Below are 19353 nucleotides of genomic sequence, written 5' to 3' on the forward strand. Positions count from 1 at the left end.
CCCCCGCCCGCCGGGGCTGCGGGGCTCGTGTTCGGCGGCGGGGACAGTCAAAGTGGCTCCCATAGGGAGAGACGGCGAGTCCGCCCGGCGCTGCGGGAGAGGGAGGGGGCACGGGGAGCCCCAGGGTCTCCCTCCGGCCGTCCGTCCGCGCCGCCGCCGCGGGTGCGCCCCTCTCGCTCCCTTCCCGGCGTGCGCCCGGCTCCGGCAACTCGCTTCCTGCGCGGCTGGAGGAGGGAGGAGAGAGGAGAGGAGCGGAGAGCGCTTCGGCTGGGAGAGGAGAGAAGAAAGAGGGAGAAAAGAAAGAAAGAAAAGAGAGAGGGGAGAAGGGGGGGGACTTGCCTCTCTTGTCACTGGAAAATGACACTTGATGTAGCAGAGCCTGCCGCAGCTCCCGTTCGTCCTATTGTTTCTTAAACTGCCATCTGAGATTTTTTTTTTTTTGCCTGCTGCCATCCGAGGGGTGTCTTCATACAAAAGGGACTTCAAGTACTCCTCCGGCTTGCGAGCGCTGCAACCAGCCCCCAGCACCCCGCCAGCCCCTCCAAGCACCCAAACAAACTGCACACGCAGCAAACAGCAGCAACAAAACCGGGCTCTGATTGCCTCTGGATTTTTTTTTTTTTAATGTGCGTGCCTGTGTTTGCTTTCTCCGACTTGCTTTGATTCCAGCGATCAGCTGCAGAGAGAGGAAAAAAAAAGAAAGAAAGAAAGAGAAAACCCCAAATATAACAGTCCGCCTGGCGATTTTATCACTTTTAAAAAATTTTGAATAAAGGACGAAGATTTGCGCTGTTGTTTCTGATTCATGTTTGGGATTCAGGAAAGCATCCAGCGGAGTGGGAGCAGCATGAAGGAAGAGCCCCTCGGCGCGGGGATGAACGCGGTGCGGACGTGGATGCAGGGAGCCGGCGTCCTGGACGCCAGCACGGCCGCTCAGAGGTAGGCAGGCTCCGCGCCCGCTCCGCGCCCGCGCCCCGCTCCGCGCCCCGGGGCGCTCCCCGCCCGCCCTCAGCGCCTTTCCCCCCGCGCCAACAAAAACCCGGCTCTGGAGCTCTGCTACCGGCACTGAGTTTCGCGTAGATGTCGCCAGTTAAATATTTATCCCCATTGTCCCGTAGGAATGAGTTTTTATTAAATAATGATAACAACAATAAAGGAAGTGGCGAGTTTCGCTAGGTGCGGATAGGTAGGTTTCATCTCTCTGGCTCCGTGTGTTCGCTCGGAGGAAGGAGTTTTCAAAACTATGTTTGCTGCTGATTTAGTCTTAAGATCTTCAAATGACACTTTGCTCCTCCGGAAAACAGATAGTTGTGCACGGATGTATCCAAAATATATTTCTCTACCTCGCTTTCCTATTCCCGTCAGAATCAGCAGCTCCTCTTCTGCTCCTCCGATAAGTAGGGAGTTTGCAAAGCGTACTCCAGGATAAATTTAATTTGAAGTCCTTTTGTAAAACCACTGCCACTTATCTCAGATTTTTAAAAAGAAATCCCTCCAAATATATGATGGGTTTGGCGAAGCTGCTCCCAGCCTCGTTTTCTCTCTTATTTCTCCTTCTTCCCATCCTCTTCCCCACGAAAAAAAAAAAACCAAACCCAAACACGAACCAAAGCCTGATGCTGGATTCGCAGCTTGAGCCCTGGAGCTGGCATCATCCGGCATCAGTTTAATGTTGACATCTCCCAGTGTCTCCCACCTCGCCCCGCACCCCCCCCTTTGGAGCCCTCTAAGGAAGGGAAAGTTTCTGCAGGGACAACCCTGAAATATTTGAAGTTGTCTCCTGGGCTCGGTGTTTACCCACCGCTCCGGCGCGGGAGGAAAGGCTCGCAAGATAAGGCACATGGGCGCTGCTGTGACAGCTCCGAGCCGAGTTTGAGAAGTGGCAGGAGCGATGCTGCTCCGCGGGGCAACGCGCCGGCGGCTCTGAGCGCGGCTGCCCCGCCATGCAGGGCCGGCTGCGAGCGGGCACGGGCCCCGGGGAGGGCTGGTGGGTACCGGCGCCGGCTGGGGGGGCTCATGGGGGCTTCGGGCCGGCCGCAGGACGGGATGGGGTCGGGGCTCCGCGGGGTTCGGAGCTGGAGCTGGATTTCTCCGTGCCCGGAGGGAAAAGCCCCGGGGCGGCTCGGGGGAGGGAGGGATGCTCCGTCCCGGGGGGGCCCAGCCGGGTCCCGGCGGGGGAAGGCACCGGCCCGGGAGGCGGCTGGGGGTGCGTGAGGCCGCGGTGTCGGAGCTGCCGCTAACCCGCGTGTTTCTGGTCCCAGCGGAGTGGGTCTGGCCCGGGCTCACTTCGAGAAGCAGCCGCCTTCCAACCTGAGGAAGTCCAACTTTTTCCACTTCGTCCTGGCTCTGTACGACCGGCAGGGGCAGCCCGTGGAGATCGAGCGCACCGCCTTCGTGGGCTTCGTGGAGAAGGAGAAGGTGAGTACCCTGGTGCCCCGTGGGGGCTCGGCCGCCTCTCCGGGGCCCTCCCCGCTCCGCTCCCTCGGGGCCGCGACACCGGCTGGTCCCGGGAGCCACGGCAGCCTCCCGGGCGCCTCAGTGTTCCCCTGTCCCGGAGGGCGGACGAGGAGGGGATGTCCCCTGCTCCCTCGCTATGCCCGGGGCAGGGCAGAGGGCTGAGAGCTGCCCCATCCAACCCCGGGGACACCCGGCGTGCGAGTGATGAAGAAGCTCCATTGATACTGTTTTCTTTTTCCCTCCGGCCTCCCGTGTCGTCTTTGACTTCAGGAAGCCAACAGCGAAAAGACCAACAACGGGATCCACTACCGCCTGCAGCTGCTCTACAGCAATGGTAAGGGCTGGCAGTCCCCCCGTTGTGCCGAGCCCAGCAGCGCCCGGGCTCCCCCGGTTCCCCTCCGCTCCCAGCCGGGACACGGGCGGCCCCGGCAGGCCCGAGCCCTCGGGCGAGCCCCGGCGCGCTGCTCACGGCTGTGCCTTGTTTCAGGGATCAGGACCGAGCAGGATTTCTACGTGCGGCTCATCGACTCCATGACCAAGCAGGTGGGTGCTGCGGGGCGGCCGCCGAGCGGGGGGTGGCCGGGCAGCCGTCGGGGCGGCCCCGGGAGCCAAACCCGCCCCCGCGGCGGGGCCGCTCTGCCCGCCGGGGCCGGGACGGAGCCTCCGCCTCCCGCGGGCACGGCCGCGCTCCCGCTCCGGGCGAGCACCGGGCTGCGGGGCGGCCAGCGGGGCCCGCGGGACCTGCCTGCTGCTGCTGGGCTGCCGGAGAAAAATACAGGCGGCCCTCCACGGTCCCAGCCAGGGCTGCGGATGGTTTTGCCGCTTAATTAATAAGAATTAACCTCCGGCCTGCGGCAGCCCCCAGCGCCGCCGGCACGGGCGCTGCTCGGTCGGTCCGGCCGCTGCCGCCGGCTGCAGGAGGAGCGGCTGTGTCGCGACACGTTCGCGTGTCGGAATAGACCCTAGAATCGCGGCGCGGGCAGCGGCGAGCTCGGTGTCGGACTCGGGGAGGGCAGCAGGGCTTGTCAGTGAATTAATCCTCATTTTAAGCCTGTTCTGCAGCCTCCCAAACAGAGTAATAATCGTGCGTGCCTACCTGTAAAAAATACTTTTCTGTTTAAAACCAGTATTTTTACAAAGGGACTATCTGAGCAAATCGATTCTCTCTCTCCTTTCTTTTTTCCTTCTTTCCCTTTTTTAATTGTTACTCTGGTTTTTTTTCCTGCTTCTGTCAGAATATTTTTCTCTTAGAATATGTTTCTTTTAAATACTTGGGATCGCTTTTGAGCGTTTTAATTCTTAAGATATGTTTCTTCCCCTCTTAATCTGTTTTACTTGTTAGAGAAAATTCTTAAATTTTATTTAAGGAAAACATTGAGGGGTTTTTTTGTACCGCTAGGAAACGTCAATCCTTGTATGTTTTCTGCAGGGACAAAACTCTTGGCTTGTATTTGGGTTTCTTTTCTACAGCAAAACATAAAGCTCTAAGGGCTGAGTTTGTTTTACAAAACTCTCTTTGATGGTCCCAAAACATCTTTTCCTGCTATTGAAGACTGTCTTTCAACAGAAAAAAAAAAAAAAGAAAAAAAAAAAGAAAAAGGGAACTTGGGTGAATTTTACTAGACAATCCACTACGCATCTGAACTCTGTTATACTGTATGCTTCCAAACGGAGCCCGTTCCTTGTAGGAATTAAATCAGCAGCCACATACCCTTCTTCTTAAAAAATCCTGGAAAGCATTTGCTGTCATTCCCTGATTTTCAGGCACAAATTGGTTAGTTTGTGTTAAAAGTAACAAAATCTTCCTGAAATGTGAACTCTTTTTAGTCCTTTTGGAGTTTGTGTATTTCAGTGTAGATCGTGTGAGAGAGACTATCAATAAATATTATCTTTAAATAGCTTTCCTATCGTTACGGAAATGCAGGAACCTCTGGTCATAATCCTGTTGAAAACAGAGCCCTGAACTCATGGAGAGCAGTGGATTCAAAATAATTTTCTTAACAAAGGCATCTTGCATATGAAGAGTTCATCCTAAGGCACTGTTTGACCTCTTGGTCTCTCATTATTATCAAGTCATCAGAGGGTCTTTGGAGAGAAAGGGGAAAAAGAAAACCCCGAGATACAGTTTATTTGTAAGACCTACCGTGTAGCTTTAAAGCACGTTCACAATGAAGAAGCAGGAGAAAAAAAAATCTGTCTGATTTCAGGAAGTCTTAGAAAAACAAAGTTAGTGCAAATTACAGATTTTGGGAAAAGTGCAGTGGGGTTGAGAAGCGAGCATTTTAGAACAAAAGCTCTCTGAGCTTAGATTAAAAAACGGGGAGCAAAAGGCTGTTTTAGATGCAAACATGTTTGCTTACATATTAATTTCATATCTGTAGTTTCTTTAGGCATGACTATAATTGCTTATGAAAAATAGGGCATTGTCATGTCACAACTGTGGCATGTGCCGCTCCAAATTTTTTCGGGGGCCAGACGCTAAATTCTCCTTCTTGTCCTTTTTTAATTCTTTCTTTTCAAAAGTGAAATTATTTCAGAGTTGGGATCGCGCCGGTTACTGAATGCTTATTAGGAAGTGAAGTACAACACATGACAGAAGCTCACCCAAATGTTGAATATATCATTTATATTTTATGACAGTGAATTATATAGAAGATTCTCAAGTAACTTTCAAATCATCAAACTGTAATTAAATATTGCAAAGACTGTCTGAAAATTCTTTAATTTTTAATGAAAGTTAAATATATATTGTCAGTCTACTTGAAGGTGTAGTATTTTAATGCATGACGCTCAGAACAAATTGGATAATGAAATGATTACTTTTAAATGAAACTGTTGCAGAAGCATACACGTTTCAGCTGGCAAGTATCTGCTCAGTCCTCACACACGCACATTCACACACTCGATAATTGTGAATTCCCAGACTGAAATTACAGCTACTCTGAGGTTTCTGGTGGCAAATTAAAAATCCCACAGAAGCAAAGCTTGAATGAGTTAGGTTCCCCAGATCATACAGGAAAGTATCTGTGGCTTTTTTTTAAATATTAATTTATTATTATTTTTTAATACGGACACATCAGATTTAAATATATTCTCTTTGTGTCACGGTTACAAATTGCGAGGTTTTGTACGGTTGCGGATTATGAAGTTAGGTAAGATAAAATAAAAGCCCTTCTGCAAAGCAGACTTGGATTTCTATGCATAGGATTGCTGCTCAGAGATTTACTGTGAATGTCCCATTAGCAGCATGTGTTAGAGCAGTAGGAAGGCAGGGCTTGGCTATGCTGGGGGCTGTGTATGTACCAGAGAGGAGATGTTCCTGCTCCTGAGTGTTCCTGCTCTGCTAAGTCAGGGATTTGTTTGTGTGGCTGTGCCCAGCTAAGAAACTCATAGCAAGAGTTCCTGGGTGGAACAGAGGGATCTCCGTGTCCTGGTATGTGCGTGTGTGTTTCTCTGTCAGCTGTGGAGCAGGATGGGAAGTGGGGCAGGAGAGTGGCACCTCTGAGGCAGCCAGGAGCTGTGTTGGGAGCTGCATCCCAGCAGAGCTGGCTGTGGGATGAGCTGTGCACGCGCTGCCCCGAGCAGGAGCTCGGGCTGCACGGGCATTCCTTGGGAAATGAGGCTGTGGGACTTCCAAACGGGAAACCCAGCCAGGCTTGGTCTCAGAGTGCCTCATTTTGGGGTGTGTTTGGGGAACTGTGCTTTGGCGGTGGCCCCGGAGAAGCGCTGGGTGAAATGGGAATTACGTGGCTTTCGGGGTCTCGCTGAGTTTCTGAAATGTGTCCCGTCACTAAAAAATTGTAAATGCTACACACAAATCATTCCTGTGGCAGAGAAGTTCCTTCCAGTTCAGGCAACAACATTCGGTGTCAGTACTGGCTTAATTAAATTTTCTTTTATGTTATATTGGCACCTCATTTAATGTCAGGATCGCATTCCTAATGCGCTCAAAACCCTGTAGGACCCCAAACTTTATAGCTGTTGCTTTCTGTAAGGCAGCAGCTCCTCCCGCAGAAGATCTGCCTCCAACAATGATGCATTTCAAAATTGCCTGCAAAACGTGAAATATGTCTGCTCTAATAAAACTGGAGTTTTTAGGCAACTCAAGGGATTTTAATATGTTTGTGGAGAAGAGATGCCTTCTATTTCTTCGGCTGTATTTTCATAAAGTTGAGGTATTTCACTATTAGGAAAGATGGAGGAAATAAATCTGAAATACTTGTTCCCCACCCATTTTTCCTTCAGTTATTCTCATCCATAAGATATAACGGATGCTAATATGGCTCAGGCATCTTGAGAATCATAAGTTTTGCTCGATGGCTATTGTCTATTGCTGAGAGAACTCATGAGTCAAAAATCCTTCCTTCAGACTTAAACCCTGTTTATATTTGGATTTTTTTTTTTCCAGAGCTATAACTCTGGATGCAAATGGTTTTTCTGTTGACTTGTCTGTCATTCTCTGATGTCTGCAGATATTTGATCAGCTCTATTCTGTGCATGGCATGGCCCTTCTCTGGCAGCTACACGCATGGGAAAAAAAAATGTTATCAATAAGTTCAGAGGAGCCTCAGCAGACTCGGAGAAATTTCACACAAACATAAAACAAAACCTAACCCCTGTGACGGGGAAAGTTTACATTGCACCAGATTTTAGCAGCTTTCTTGTGCCTTTGGTGAGATGTCAGAAGCGCAGGTGATTTTAATTTTCTTGTACAGAGAGGAATGGAGAAGTTTGGAATTTGCATGCATGATCAGGACCTGTGTTTGGGAAAATGTAAACTCATCACAGTGGAAAATGTGTTGTTTGGAGTCTGAGGGTGAAAACAAAGCTGAGGATTTTGGAGAGACTGCCTGAGCCAGATGGCCTGGTGCATTCCCAGTCTGGCAGCCCAACTGCTCCCTCCTGTATAATATACAGCCATTTGTTCTGGGATATTTACGCTAGAGCTGTTTCCATGTGAATGTTTGAAAACCATTAAAAATGAACATATTAGGAGAGATAAATTTATTTAATTTGTGTGAATACGTCGATAAGCAGGCTGTGAATCAAAGGCAGAGGGAGACTGGATAAAATAATTAGATGCTTCTGAATTGTGTGTGGAGAGGCAGAGCAAGAACTCCCTGTCCTGGCCCCGGGACCAGCTCCGCGCTGCCTGTCCGGGATAAACCTCCCTGGGATGGGTCGAGGTTTTGCCTGGGGAAGGGGTAAAACCTCGGGTAATTGAGGGTTAAGGATTCAAAGCCAAATAAATGTAATTCACAGTATTTTCTCTGTAGATATACAGTGGATACAAGCCTAATCCTCTCTGGGTAAAATTCTGGCCCATCTGAAGTCAATTGCAAAGCGCCTATTGAATTCGGTGGGGCCAGGATTTTATTTTCTCCCTGTGTGTACAGCTGTAAACGTCATTCCAAATCATTTTAGTTCTGTTTTGGAAAAGACCCTAATTTTAATGAGTTTTCCCTTCTCTTTTATTTCGGTGAGGAAGATACTTTGTTTTGTGAGGCAGATGGAATCTGAAAGCAAGTGGATTTAGATGCACATTGGTGATTTCTCTCCTTCTCTTACTCTTTTAAAATCAAGGCCATGACATAACTGAGTAATATAATGACCATGATCTCATTCCTTCAAGATTGTTTTTCGTCCAGTTCTGAAAGCAGGATTGCTTGACTGGCAAACTGACACCAGGAGACGATTCTGCCCTCACTTGTACCAGCATAAATCTGGATTTATTCAGGAACAGTTAAGAACAAAATCAGCCTCTGTATTTTTCCGGCTTGTTTGTAGATTATTTTATTGCCTTATCTTACTGCATCTACTGGGGAAAAAGTAGATTAAATGAGAACTGCAGCCTTGACTTGTGTATCGCCCCCATTCCTTTTTATTTTTTATTTCTTCTTCTTTTTTTTTTTATTCATGAAGTCTGACAGTGAAAAGTTTAGGTGAATTTTTGGACGTACTTGACTGTGATGCGCTCAATGCAGTAATTTTTATTTGCTGTTAAGCAGTGAATTGAATTTGATTTAACTTTTTATGCAGCTTTATTTAAATAGAAGTAAGGAAGTCTCATATTTTTGACACAAATTTTTCGGGGCCGGATTTTGAGGTCCGTTTGTGCGTGAGTGACTGTTACTCACTGGGACTTCTTGCAGGAAGGTTACTTGGGTGAGTAACAGCTGGCAAAATGGAAGATAAATTTTGTGGGGAAATGTTTAAGTTGTTCAGGAGAAGAAACGCTATTTTCAAGTGCTTATGAATTACCACCGAGTTTAAACGGCATGAAGTAAACAAAAAGAAAAAACCCAAAGTCTATAATTTTGCATTTCCTTTGCCGGTGTTTTGTTGTGCAACTCTGATGTGTATCTGCAGGCTTATTTTTAGCTCTGCTGTGGTCTAAGTTTATGCACTGTAACTTTCACTTTGTCTCTCATTAATGTGATCCCTATTTGACAAAATCACGACGATGTTCGTGCGACAGGGAACCCTGACGCAATCTCCCTGTTTCAAAACCTGAACTTAAAAACCGCTTAATTTATTAAAAAAAATCAAGATATTTTTGTTAAAAAGAGCAGCTTCTCAAATCCGAGAGCTAAACATTTTCACAACAGTAACGTAGTAGACCCTTCCTGTAAAAATACTTCTGGCAGCTCTAACGATCTGAAACTTCAGCAGTTCCTGTTTCCTTTTTGAAACTAATTGTAGAATTAATGCTTCAGAGCGGCGCGGTTTGCGAGGCGGTCGAGTATCTGCAGGGCTCTCGGGCAGCCATTCATGGGGGCACACAGTTGGTGCTCCACACAAGTAAATGGGGACACAGGAGTGGGGAGATGGGGATGAGCTGCTCAGAAATGAGCAGTCATTTCAGTCCCCAGCGCGTCCTCCCGCTCCCCAGAATTTCCTAGGAATTCCTGCAGGAACAGGGAAGGCAAGGGGAGCCACGTTTGACGCGGAGAAAACTAAATGTGCACGGGTGCAACTTCGATAATTGAATGCAAATAAAGTGAGAAGCAAATCCTTAACGTGGAGGGAGGCAGAAGAATGTCATGCACGCAAAGAAGGGATCACTGATGCTAAACACAACAGACAAGGTGATTATGTAGCACAGTGTTGACTCTGCCCGTTCATTATTGCTATTTAGTTGAGTTATTTAAGCAGCTACCTGGAGGTTAAGTAAGCACAGCAGCAGGAAGGGGAGAGGAGGAGAGAGTGCAGGGGGAAAAAAGAAAGTAAATTTTGCGTTCTGGTTTGTCACTTCATTGGCTCCACTGGCAACCAGCTAACCCATCCTGGGAAAATTTATTTTAATATTTGGAAGTATAAGAAGAACAAGCTGAGTCCAGCAGCCCTCTCCTCCCATGTCATGTTGTGATTGTCTGGAGGTGACAGGAGGGTTGGTGGTGTTTGTCCCCACTAGAGGCCTCAGAAGTAGATCTGCTCTTTTTCCTCCTGCTCTGCATTCTCAGAGGGAGATTATTTTTTAACTGTTGATGAAGTCCAAGAAGTGCCATGAGCTTCCTCCTTGCCTGGCCTGTCCCACTGCCAGGTGGAACCTGATCTGGGGTTTTCTGGAGTCTTTGCAATGTCCCCGCTGACTGACCCCACCAGGTGTCAGCCAGTTACTTCAGTTCTCTGGCTTTGCCTGGAGGAAGCTTCTCCCCCATCTTCCCCACTAATGCTGGGAATGAGGCTCTTCTGAATTTGTCCACCTCCTGCTATAATCCATGTAATTCCATTTTCCAAGGCTTCTTGCAAACCATCTCTACCTCTCTTGGATACTGATGTGGAAGTAGCTCAAGGTGGGGTTCTAGCTGGGGTCAGGGATTGCTGGTGTCTGTGCTGGGGGGACTTTCTGTGCATCCCTGTTTTCCCACTGCTGGGTTCACAGCTGTTGTCCCTCACTGCTACAAATGAGGGGGCAGAAGCCAGGTGAGGCTCTGGGCCCATTAGTGGCAATTAGTGGCAGCCTCTGTTTTATCAGCTATAAAAGCCCAGCCCAGAAGCTCCTAGGTTTTTGGGGAAGTCTTGTAGCAAAACCGAAGTTAAAAAGTTAAAACTACCACAGGTAACACAGGTCTATTCATGGTATTATTTATGGAAATATTAAGGAATTTTATAATGCATTATATTAATATTGCATGTTGCCATTTAAATTGTGTAAGGGTCAGTGCATGCTTCTTCAGATTTGTGTGCTTTGAGATTTGTGCCCCTTCTGGAAGTGCCACACCTCTTACCTTTTGTGGGTTACATTTGTAAGGACTAGAAAAACAGTTTGTTCTATATTAAGGTAACTTACTTTTCTGTTAGTATTTTCTATGCTTCCATTTCAACTAGATCTCATTCTTTAAAATGTGTTTCATCCATAGAGAACGCTTTTTAAATTTCAGTCTCTATTTTATTGTTAGCTCTAGGGAGACCCATCTCAGATATCATTTTACCTGCTGAGTTTTTCCCCCCAATTTCTTGTTTTAAATTCTGTGCTTTAGAGGCTGAAAAGGTCACACCAAGCTCAAGGCCAGTGCTGATGCTCAGCTGCAGGGGTGGTCATCCCTCCGAGCCTGGGGCTCTGATCCCAGCTCCAGAGTGCCACCCTAAAAGATTTAGAAACCTCAGTGCCGGCAAAAGATGCTGTTGCAAGGGAAACTCCACTCTTGTTTGCTGCTGGGGGGCTGGTGCCGGGGAGCAGGGCTGGCTGGAAAACATGACTCTGTGGGTCTGAGCTGGAAATCCTGTCCCACAGGGGCTGTGAGCACTAACCCAGCTCATGGGTAACGCCGATCCCTTGCTGCTGGTGGGAGCAAACGTAGACTCCTCTTGAAATGTGAACACTCTGCCTTTCCACAGTTTTAGCTTAAAGGATTCTCCCTGTCTCCCTGTTGTGCTGTCTCAGAGTCAAATTTCTCAAGCTGGTTGATCCTCTGTTTGTTTTGGTCTCCTCTGCTCTGGTAGGGCCTTCTCCTCACTTATTTATACCCCTGGAACTCCGGAGGTGCTCTCTGGAAAGCACTGGATCAGGAGGTTCAAGGGAAGAATCAGGCCCAGGCTCTTTCTCAGGAGCTACCAGGAAAATGCCTGGGCTGTGCAGCTTTTGTAATTAAAAATGCATGAGCTCTCTTTTCTGCCTTTTTTTTTTTTAATGAATAGGATCCAAAGTATACCAAGCCTTGCTGGTTTTTTTTTTGTTTTTTTTTTTCTTTCTCTTCCCCCCCCCCCCCCCCCCCCCTTCTTTTTAATGCTATTAGGTTTATATTTTATTCTGAATTGAAAAGAAAATTGTGGTTGTCTTGACTACTAAAAAAACCCATCCTACACACTGCTGGAGAGATGTGCAACAGAGAGGAGGGAATTTAGCTGTACTCAGCTTGTGTTGTTTTACAACTGCAGGTCTTGGAGCAGGTTTGGTGGAGATGCCAGCTCTCTTTAGCCTGAGCTGTGGTGTGTAACTCGCTGAGCCTTTGCTTACCGTGACATGTTTTGATTTTCTCCAAACTCAACCTTATGTACAACTAAAAATGTGTTTTATTTCTAGGCAATAGTATATGAAGGCCAAGACAAGAACCCAGAAATGTGCCGAGTTCTGCTCACGCATGAAATAATGTGCAGGTAAGAAATACCCCTCTTCCAGTTAATTAGTGATGAGAAGATGAATCTGTCTCCCAAAAATCTAGGTTGAACCTACAGCTATTTTTGGACTTAAATTTATCTTTCTTGCATTAAACAATCCCAAAATAACACAGTTCGGTGTGTGTAATTAGCAGCAAGGTCTCAGTTGTCACACTAGTTTTCAATTATTTATAAAGAGTTATTCTTAACAGAATGCTGCTGGTTTTCATTTAGACACTGTAGCCCACAAAAGGTCTCCTCACCGAAATTAACAGTCTATTATAGTCTTGTAGCAATAAACGTCTCTGTCCCCAACTCCCAACAAAAACTCCTCGGCAAAATGACAAAATAGTATTTTTTTTTTTCTGGGTGTGCATTAAGGAGTGAGGTCAGGAGGTTCTTTTGTCCTGGTTGCTGCTCATGTGGGGTCTCTCCTCGGCCAGAGTGGAGCATCTGAAAATTCTCTGTGCAAAAGATGTCATCTTCTTGATTTTCTTTAAATTTCCCCATGCAGATTTGGGTCTGCCCAGTGCTCTCTTGCCCTGCCTGGGGTTGGTGACTTTAATTCAGTCAAATATCTTCCCCCCCAAGCTTCTGCAGCTGCTTCCTTCTCTGTTCTGGCTGGTTGAAGTAGGTGAAGCCTCCTCTACTTCCTTTTTACCACAGACCCCTTCTCCACCTCAGAGAGCTTGACCTCTCAGTCTCATTAAAGTTAGTGGGTGTTTTTTGCATGTCTGAAAAAATCATTTGTTACATGTTATTCGATGGCAGAAAATAATTCCCTGGTGGAAGACAAGGCGTTCTTGCATAAGCTCATTGTTACAATCAGTTGTTTTAAGACTGTAAAAATGCCATTGCATGCGTTGTAACTTTTACAAAACACATTTACTAAAAAGGAGTAACTTGAGGGTAAAAACTAGTACCCACTTCTAAAAGAATAAACTTGGATGAGGGTTTCCTGGCAGGGGAGAGTCTTTGACAAAATACTCAGATGGAAACTTCTCTGTTGGTTGATTTTTTTTTTTTTTTTCCTTAAATTCTTGGGATCTGCATGTTTTGTCCTCCACTGACAGCTCCTCCTGCTAAAACCCTGCTGGGGGGTACCACCCCATGATGAAGGCAGATGAGTTGCTCTCCTTGCCCTGCCAGCTTGGGTGAAACCCTGCACAGCCCCTGCCTCAAATTCTTCCTTGCAACAGGATTTTGGGGGATTTTAGTTTTCATGTCTTGCTTTTCTAGGCTGCTTCTTTCAAGAAACCAAAAAAGTTGGTTTGCAGCTCCAAGAGGTGCCTGAGCCTCTGCTGCCATTGGGAGCCTCTGCTGCTTTGCTGAGGACTCCAGGCCACTTCTGCCTTTTCAAATGGAATCCCAGTCATGTTGACAACTTGTAATTGTCCTAAAATTCATTGGCCCAATTAGCACGACTTGCACACTGGATACCTAGCTAGGAACAATTCATGGAAATATTAAAGGAGGCCCCTGACCTGATAAGACTCAAGTGCCTTTTACTTTTCTCCTGTAAGAGGCCAGTAAAACAGTGGGACAGGGCACGTGAGTAAAATTGAGGACAAGTTCAAGTGCCTGCAGTGTCAGGGTCTGAATCTGCCATTAGTCCTGGGTGATGTGTCCTCCTGATCCTTAACCAGCAAGGTTTGGTGGTAGGAATGACTCACTGAGCCAGAATCAACTACTTTAAAGAATTAATTTCCTCACAGATACTTCGGAAACATAAAGTGTAAGAAGTAAATTAAAACTTTATATAGTGGGCTGAGTTTTAACCAGAAGACCAAATGCCCTCATCACAGATTTATAGCCATTCAATATACTTTGACTGAGACAAAATTATTTCTGTTCTGGGAACATGGAAAGATGTGCAGTCATTCCCTTTATTAAAGCACTTTGCACTTTCTTTGTTTTTAAAATTCACTGGCTCAGGAGCTTTATTCTTCTCCTATTTATTTACTGCTAGCCCTTGCTTTGTGTTTCATGGCCATAAGGTGGAGGGGTAGAAAAAACTCAAACTGACTGTAGTAGGCAAATGTTGTGTTCCTGACGGGGTGGGGGAGACATATTCAAATTTCTTACAGCTCATATTAGATATTTCCCATTTCCTTTGCTGCCCATATGTGTGTAAGAGGGTGCTGTTTGTTTACCAGGCCGCTTGACCCTATTGCACAAATCTGTCATCTATTGTGCTGCTAACACGCTTTTAAATTGCAAATCTGATGCTCTTTAGGGGTCTAGAATGGGAAAAAATTCTCTCTCCACACCATTCTGTTTCTCTTGATTTCTTGCCTGTTGTAAGTGGAAGTTGGGATGTGCTGAATTTGCACCAGGGGTGCAAATGCAGCCTCAATTATAAGCATAAAATTAGAGTCTGTTCCCCATTAATCAGCCCAGCTAATTGCTATGCACTACCATTAGCCATATGGTGTGAAAGACAGCTTGCTCTCCCTAAGATGAAATTTCTTCATTTCAGACATGAAATAGTGAGGGCTCTGTATTTTAAAATAGCTTGTTTTAGATATTTAATTTCTAAACAACTTTCAGCAGTGCTTTCTATCAAGGCTAACTGCACAATAAAACTTTGCATTTATGTGACAAAGCTGGGTATTTATAGTGTACTACAGCTACGGCACGGAGGAGACAAAGAATTCAAATGTGTAAGAGAGTCCTGGCTGTGGTAGGAGAGTGAAGCTGAGGTTTGCTTCAGGTAGCTGTTTATTTCAAAGGATTTCATTGTGTTTTGTCAGATATAAAAATCTACACTGTTGGTGAAAATGTTAATAGCTGGGGAGAATTCACAACCTCAGTGGAATTTATTAGTATTGTAGGCAGCATGGGGAGGGACATCTATAGTTAATATTGCCTCAACAATTTCCATTATGAAACCTTCAGTGGCTTAGAGCTTTGCCAAACTTAAACTGTTCTGGCTGAAATATCCTTTGCAGAGTGTCAGCCTCAGGCTGACTTTCTTTGGAAAGTTTCAGTTAAAATGGTTCAGTGATTTCTGAGAATGAGGTTGGAGTAAAATATGGGTTTTGTCTGTGTAAAAAAAGATCCTACAGCTGTTTTGGCAGGGGGGTCCCACACCTCCACGCTGCAGGGCGAGGAGCCTGTTTGGGGCAGGGATGCCATGGATCCTGATGGCATCTTGGGACCTTGTGCATCTCCCACCTGGCCCGGCAGCCAACGTCTCCTTGGGGCTGGCCAGGTGCCATGGGCCCCAAATTCCTCATTGTTCATTGTCCCTGGGATGCACAAAGCAGGGACGCTCCGGCGGCCGCGCCAGGCCCCGCACGGCAAGGAGGCTCTGGGGTGAGCAGGCCTCGAACTGAGGGCCTGGGCAGACATCCTCGGACATGAGGAAGGGAAGAGGAGGAGGATGATGGGGAGTAAGGAGACAGCAGAGCAGCAGGTCACCAGAGGGCTGGGGTGAGGAGAAAGGCAGCAATAAAAGCTGGGGGTGGTGGTGGCCTGGGGAGGAGTAGGGTAGGGATGGTGAGGGGTTCAGGAACGAGCCATGAGGATGGCAAAAACTGCAGGAGCTGGAAATGCTGGGAGGCTGCATTACTACCAAGGATTACTGGTTTAAAAACAAGCAAACCCCACCAATAAATCAATTTTTGTAGGCTTTTCCTGTGGGCCAACGTGGCATTGTGTCTGAGCTGTGATTCCTGGCCCCACCTGGGGAGAGGTGTTATGGAAGAACAGCAAAGACGAGTCCTTGTCCTCATGGCAGCAAGGAGCTGGCACTCCCTGCTCTTGCACAGAGCCTTGCTGGGAGCTGGAGGGTTTCTGAGTGGTTTGGAGAAGCTCCTGGGAATTTTAAAATTCTTTCAGGGAAAGGAGAAAGGGTGCTGAATATTTAGGAACTTATTTCCAAGTGCTAAGTAGGCACTAAAAGCCAAAGCTTTTGAGGGAAATTGAATTAAAAGCACTTTTAACCAGGTCTGAAACTCAAGATCTGCATGATGTTTTAATTCTCTGCATAGAAAAACTAGAGTGAAGAGACCTCCAATTCTGCTGTTGCAGGGAGGGGAAAAAACACAAAAGGCAAATGAAATTCTAAAATATAATTCTCTAGATCATGGAGGAACATTCAGGGCCTCCTTTCATGCCAGAGCCACCTGATGGTGGGATGTGCCAGCCATGCAGACCCTCCACATCACCCTCAGACTGTGGTCATGTAGTGAGGTCTCCTGCTATCCCCTAGGACTATTGGGGTGCACTTTTGGGAGGGTACCCCAATTAAGGGGCCACCTGAGGAGCAGCGAAGAATTTCCCCTACTCTCAAAGCTGGGTTGTCCCTGTTGGGCAGTGCCTGACACTTGTGGCAGGAGGTGAGACCGAGGTGTCCCTGTCCCCAGGCCCCCGTGGCTGCTTCTCCCTCTGGGTTAATGCCCAGGAAGGTGCCAACCTCTGAGCCCCATGGTACGGATGCTGGTATTTGCCCATCTCGTGCTGGGAGCCTGGGAACCTTTGCTTGCCTGAGTAAGTGTGGCAATTTCTGTCCCTCCAGTCTGCTGGGAGAATGTCAGGACTAGCCCTGATTCACTTCAGTCACAAGAACTGCATTGTCTTAACTTGTGCCAACTCTGGTTCTAATTACATTTTAATCATTTAAAAATGATTAGCAGTTTTTATTGCCTTGTTTGTGGGTAAATTTTCTCACCCCACACATTCTAGCTGCACTCCAATGACAAGTCCTTTTATAGGCAAAAAAGCCCCTGAACGTTCCCATGACTATTTACCTACAGTATATTTTATTCCTTCCTAAATTTTAATACTTTCAGGGTGCCAAGGCTCTGGCATTTTCTGGTGGATCAATTGTGGTATTGTGCTGTAAAATTAAGCAGTTTTTTTTGGCAATCCCAAACAATGTAACTTCCACCAAAATGAAGATACCACACATGTGTTAACTGTGAAAAGTTTCAGCCCTGAATAGTTGCCTTGAAGCTTTTTGCGGTGAAAAGAATTATGTATTTTCCTCTCTTTGAAAACAAAATTATTATTTTTTTAAAAGCCATGTTTAAACAGGCTGTTTTTGTAAAAGGCCCCTTTTTTGTTATCTTTAGTGTGGTTAGTTGCTTTATTGCTAATCTTGGTGGGTAACTGTATATTATTCACTCTATTGTTCAGCAACACAAGAGAACCTTTGTCATACTCCCAACAAGGCTATTTATATAGCATGGCACTGCTGAGGACTTCTTCCTGCCCTGATGTTCTTCCACCTTCTGGGGAAAAGAAAATAGTTCATCTGAGAGGGAGAATGAGCAGTGGTCCCTTCTGACAGCTGCTGAAATACAGGCGAGGTGCAGGTCCCCCGGATGCCACTGGGAACAAACTTAGTGGTTTCCAAAGATTTGGTTGTGTGTGGTTGAGGCTGACCAGAAAGTTTATTGAACCTGAGATGTGCCCAGGTCTGGCCAGGGAGAGCAGCCGGGATGGTCCTCACTGCCTGACACTTAGTGCTATCATGGGATTGGGTCCCTGCAGTCCAGTAGTTCCCTGGGGACCAAGAAGGATTTGGAAAAGTCAGGAGCTTCTTGATTTTTAAATTTTTTTTTTTTATTTCTTGAAGCCTTGACTTCAGAGGGGGGGTTTCTGTTAAGGTACATCAGCAAACAGGATCTTTCCTTGTGAGATAGGGGTTTCCTCCCTGGGGTGAGTGGGTGGGTGAAATCTAAAGTCTTTGCTGACCTTTGTGGCTGTGATTTGGTCTCGTGGGTTTACATGGGCTGGTGGGAAGAACAGGGCAGCTCCCTGCCACAGCTCCAGAGGCACCAGGAGGGATTCCCACCTGGAGCAGGAACACGTACCTCACCTACAAACTCACCAGCAATATATTTATTTACACCTCCTTACCAAAAACAACCCTTGACAAGGAATCATCAAAACCCACCAACTTAACTTCTCTTAGGAAACAATGAGCCACCTCAGCTCAAAAAGAATCCCAGCCTCGAGGTCAGCCATGGAGCAGAGCTTTGGGAGATGGAGCTTATATTTCACATGCCTGCTTTGTATCTGACCTGACGCAGGGCAGCAGCCGCCGGAGCAGAGCTCTCCGTGGCATTAGTGATCATTAACATGCTCAGAAAACTTGGGGAAACAGGCGCGCTCGAGCATAAAAAGCTGCTGCTGCTGCTTGCATTTCAGCTCCCCCATTAACACCAGTGCTTCTTAGAGGGAGAATAATTGTGCTTTTGGAGTTTGGGGGGGAGGCTTGCCAGTAGCTGGGAATTGTGTGGAAGCGGGAATATCTTGTGGATGTGTAACACAAGCGTTAAGCAAATGTAAAAACCAGGCTCAGCAGGGAAAAATCTGCCTTATTTTGTGTGCCAGCGTCTGCGGGACAACTGTTAAACCCCGCGGAAAAGAGGCTACAAACAGGCAGCTCTCCCTGTTTTGGGCAATCCTTGAATTATTATTTGTGAAAGGGGCAAAACCCCTCTCTTTTTATATTTTCCGTTGCTAACCAGCTGTGCAAGAAGTTAAACACCGTAATTAACCCATATGTGACCCAGTGCATTTGACTGATTTGCAGGCAGGGCCGGCAGGGTAACTCGAGCCGGCAATTTGAACCCAACATGTTCGTAATGATGATTTTACAGTGTAATGGTCGCACTAAATCCTTTCGCTTTTGCTCTGTAGCCGCTGTTGTGACAAGAAAAGCTGTGGCAACAGAAATGAGACTCCATCAGATCCAGTGATAATTGACAGGTAAGGACTGCTATTGTTTCCTTCCATTTTTTTTCCTCTTCCTCCCTCTCCTCATTATAATGAAACACCTGCCCCGCGTTGCTAATAGGGAAGAATTAGGAGGATATGCGGATGAAATTTTGGGGTTTTTTTGATACAGAATTAGTTCTGCTTTGCAGTTGTGATTGCCTTGGAAGGGCCATATGTGGGAAAATGTAGGGATACTGGAGCGCCCTGCGCTGTGGAGAGCTCCAGCTCTTGTAACTGATTCATGTGCATAAAGAGGAGATTTTTCTTTCTGACTTTCTGTGACTCAATTCACATGCTATGCCAGGGAAGCTTCAGGAATAAAATAATAATAGTTTGTGATTTATGAAATGTGGTTGGGTGCTTATAAATATTTAACTTTTATTTGAAAAATGTTTGAATCATTATCACTTAGCTACTGTAGTTCTGTTGGATGCAATCCATCTACATTTTAAGGCTTTTATTTATGCATAAAAACAGTTAAGAAAATAGATCTGAAATGTAAGGTTTTTTCCCTCCTCTTATTTTCTTTGGTTGGAATACTATTTTGACTGTATTGTCAGTTGA

The 19353-nt window shown here is 46.5% G+C and overlaps 1 protein-coding gene across 2 annotated transcripts in view; it reads left to right on the forward strand.

The window, feature by feature from the left end:
- Positions 1–805: 805 nt before the first annotated feature.
- EBF1 (EBF transcription factor 1) overlaps positions 806–19353 on the forward strand; it is a 261576-nt gene continuing 243028 nt past the window's right edge. For both annotated transcript variants that reach the window (XM_054287810.1, XM_054287811.1), the window contains exons 1-6: positions 806–939; positions 2262–2418; positions 2728–2791; positions 2945–3000; positions 11984–12057; positions 18712–18780. In XM_054287810.1, coding sequence (XP_054143785.1) covers positions 806–939; positions 2262–2418; positions 2728–2791; positions 2945–3000; positions 11984–12057; positions 18712–18780 — 554 coding nt within the window. The remainder of the gene's footprint in view (positions 940–2261; positions 2419–2727; positions 2792–2944; positions 3001–11983; positions 12058–18711; positions 18781–19353) is intronic.

Source organism: Melozone crissalis, unplaced genomic scaffold (genome assembly GCF_028551555.1).
Source record: "Melozone crissalis strain CALT ecotype California unplaced genomic scaffold, PUWL_Pcris_2 ptg000061l_1, whole genome shotgun sequence".
Taxonomy (NCBI): domain Eukaryota; kingdom Metazoa; phylum Chordata; class Aves; order Passeriformes; family Passerellidae; genus Melozone; species Melozone crissalis.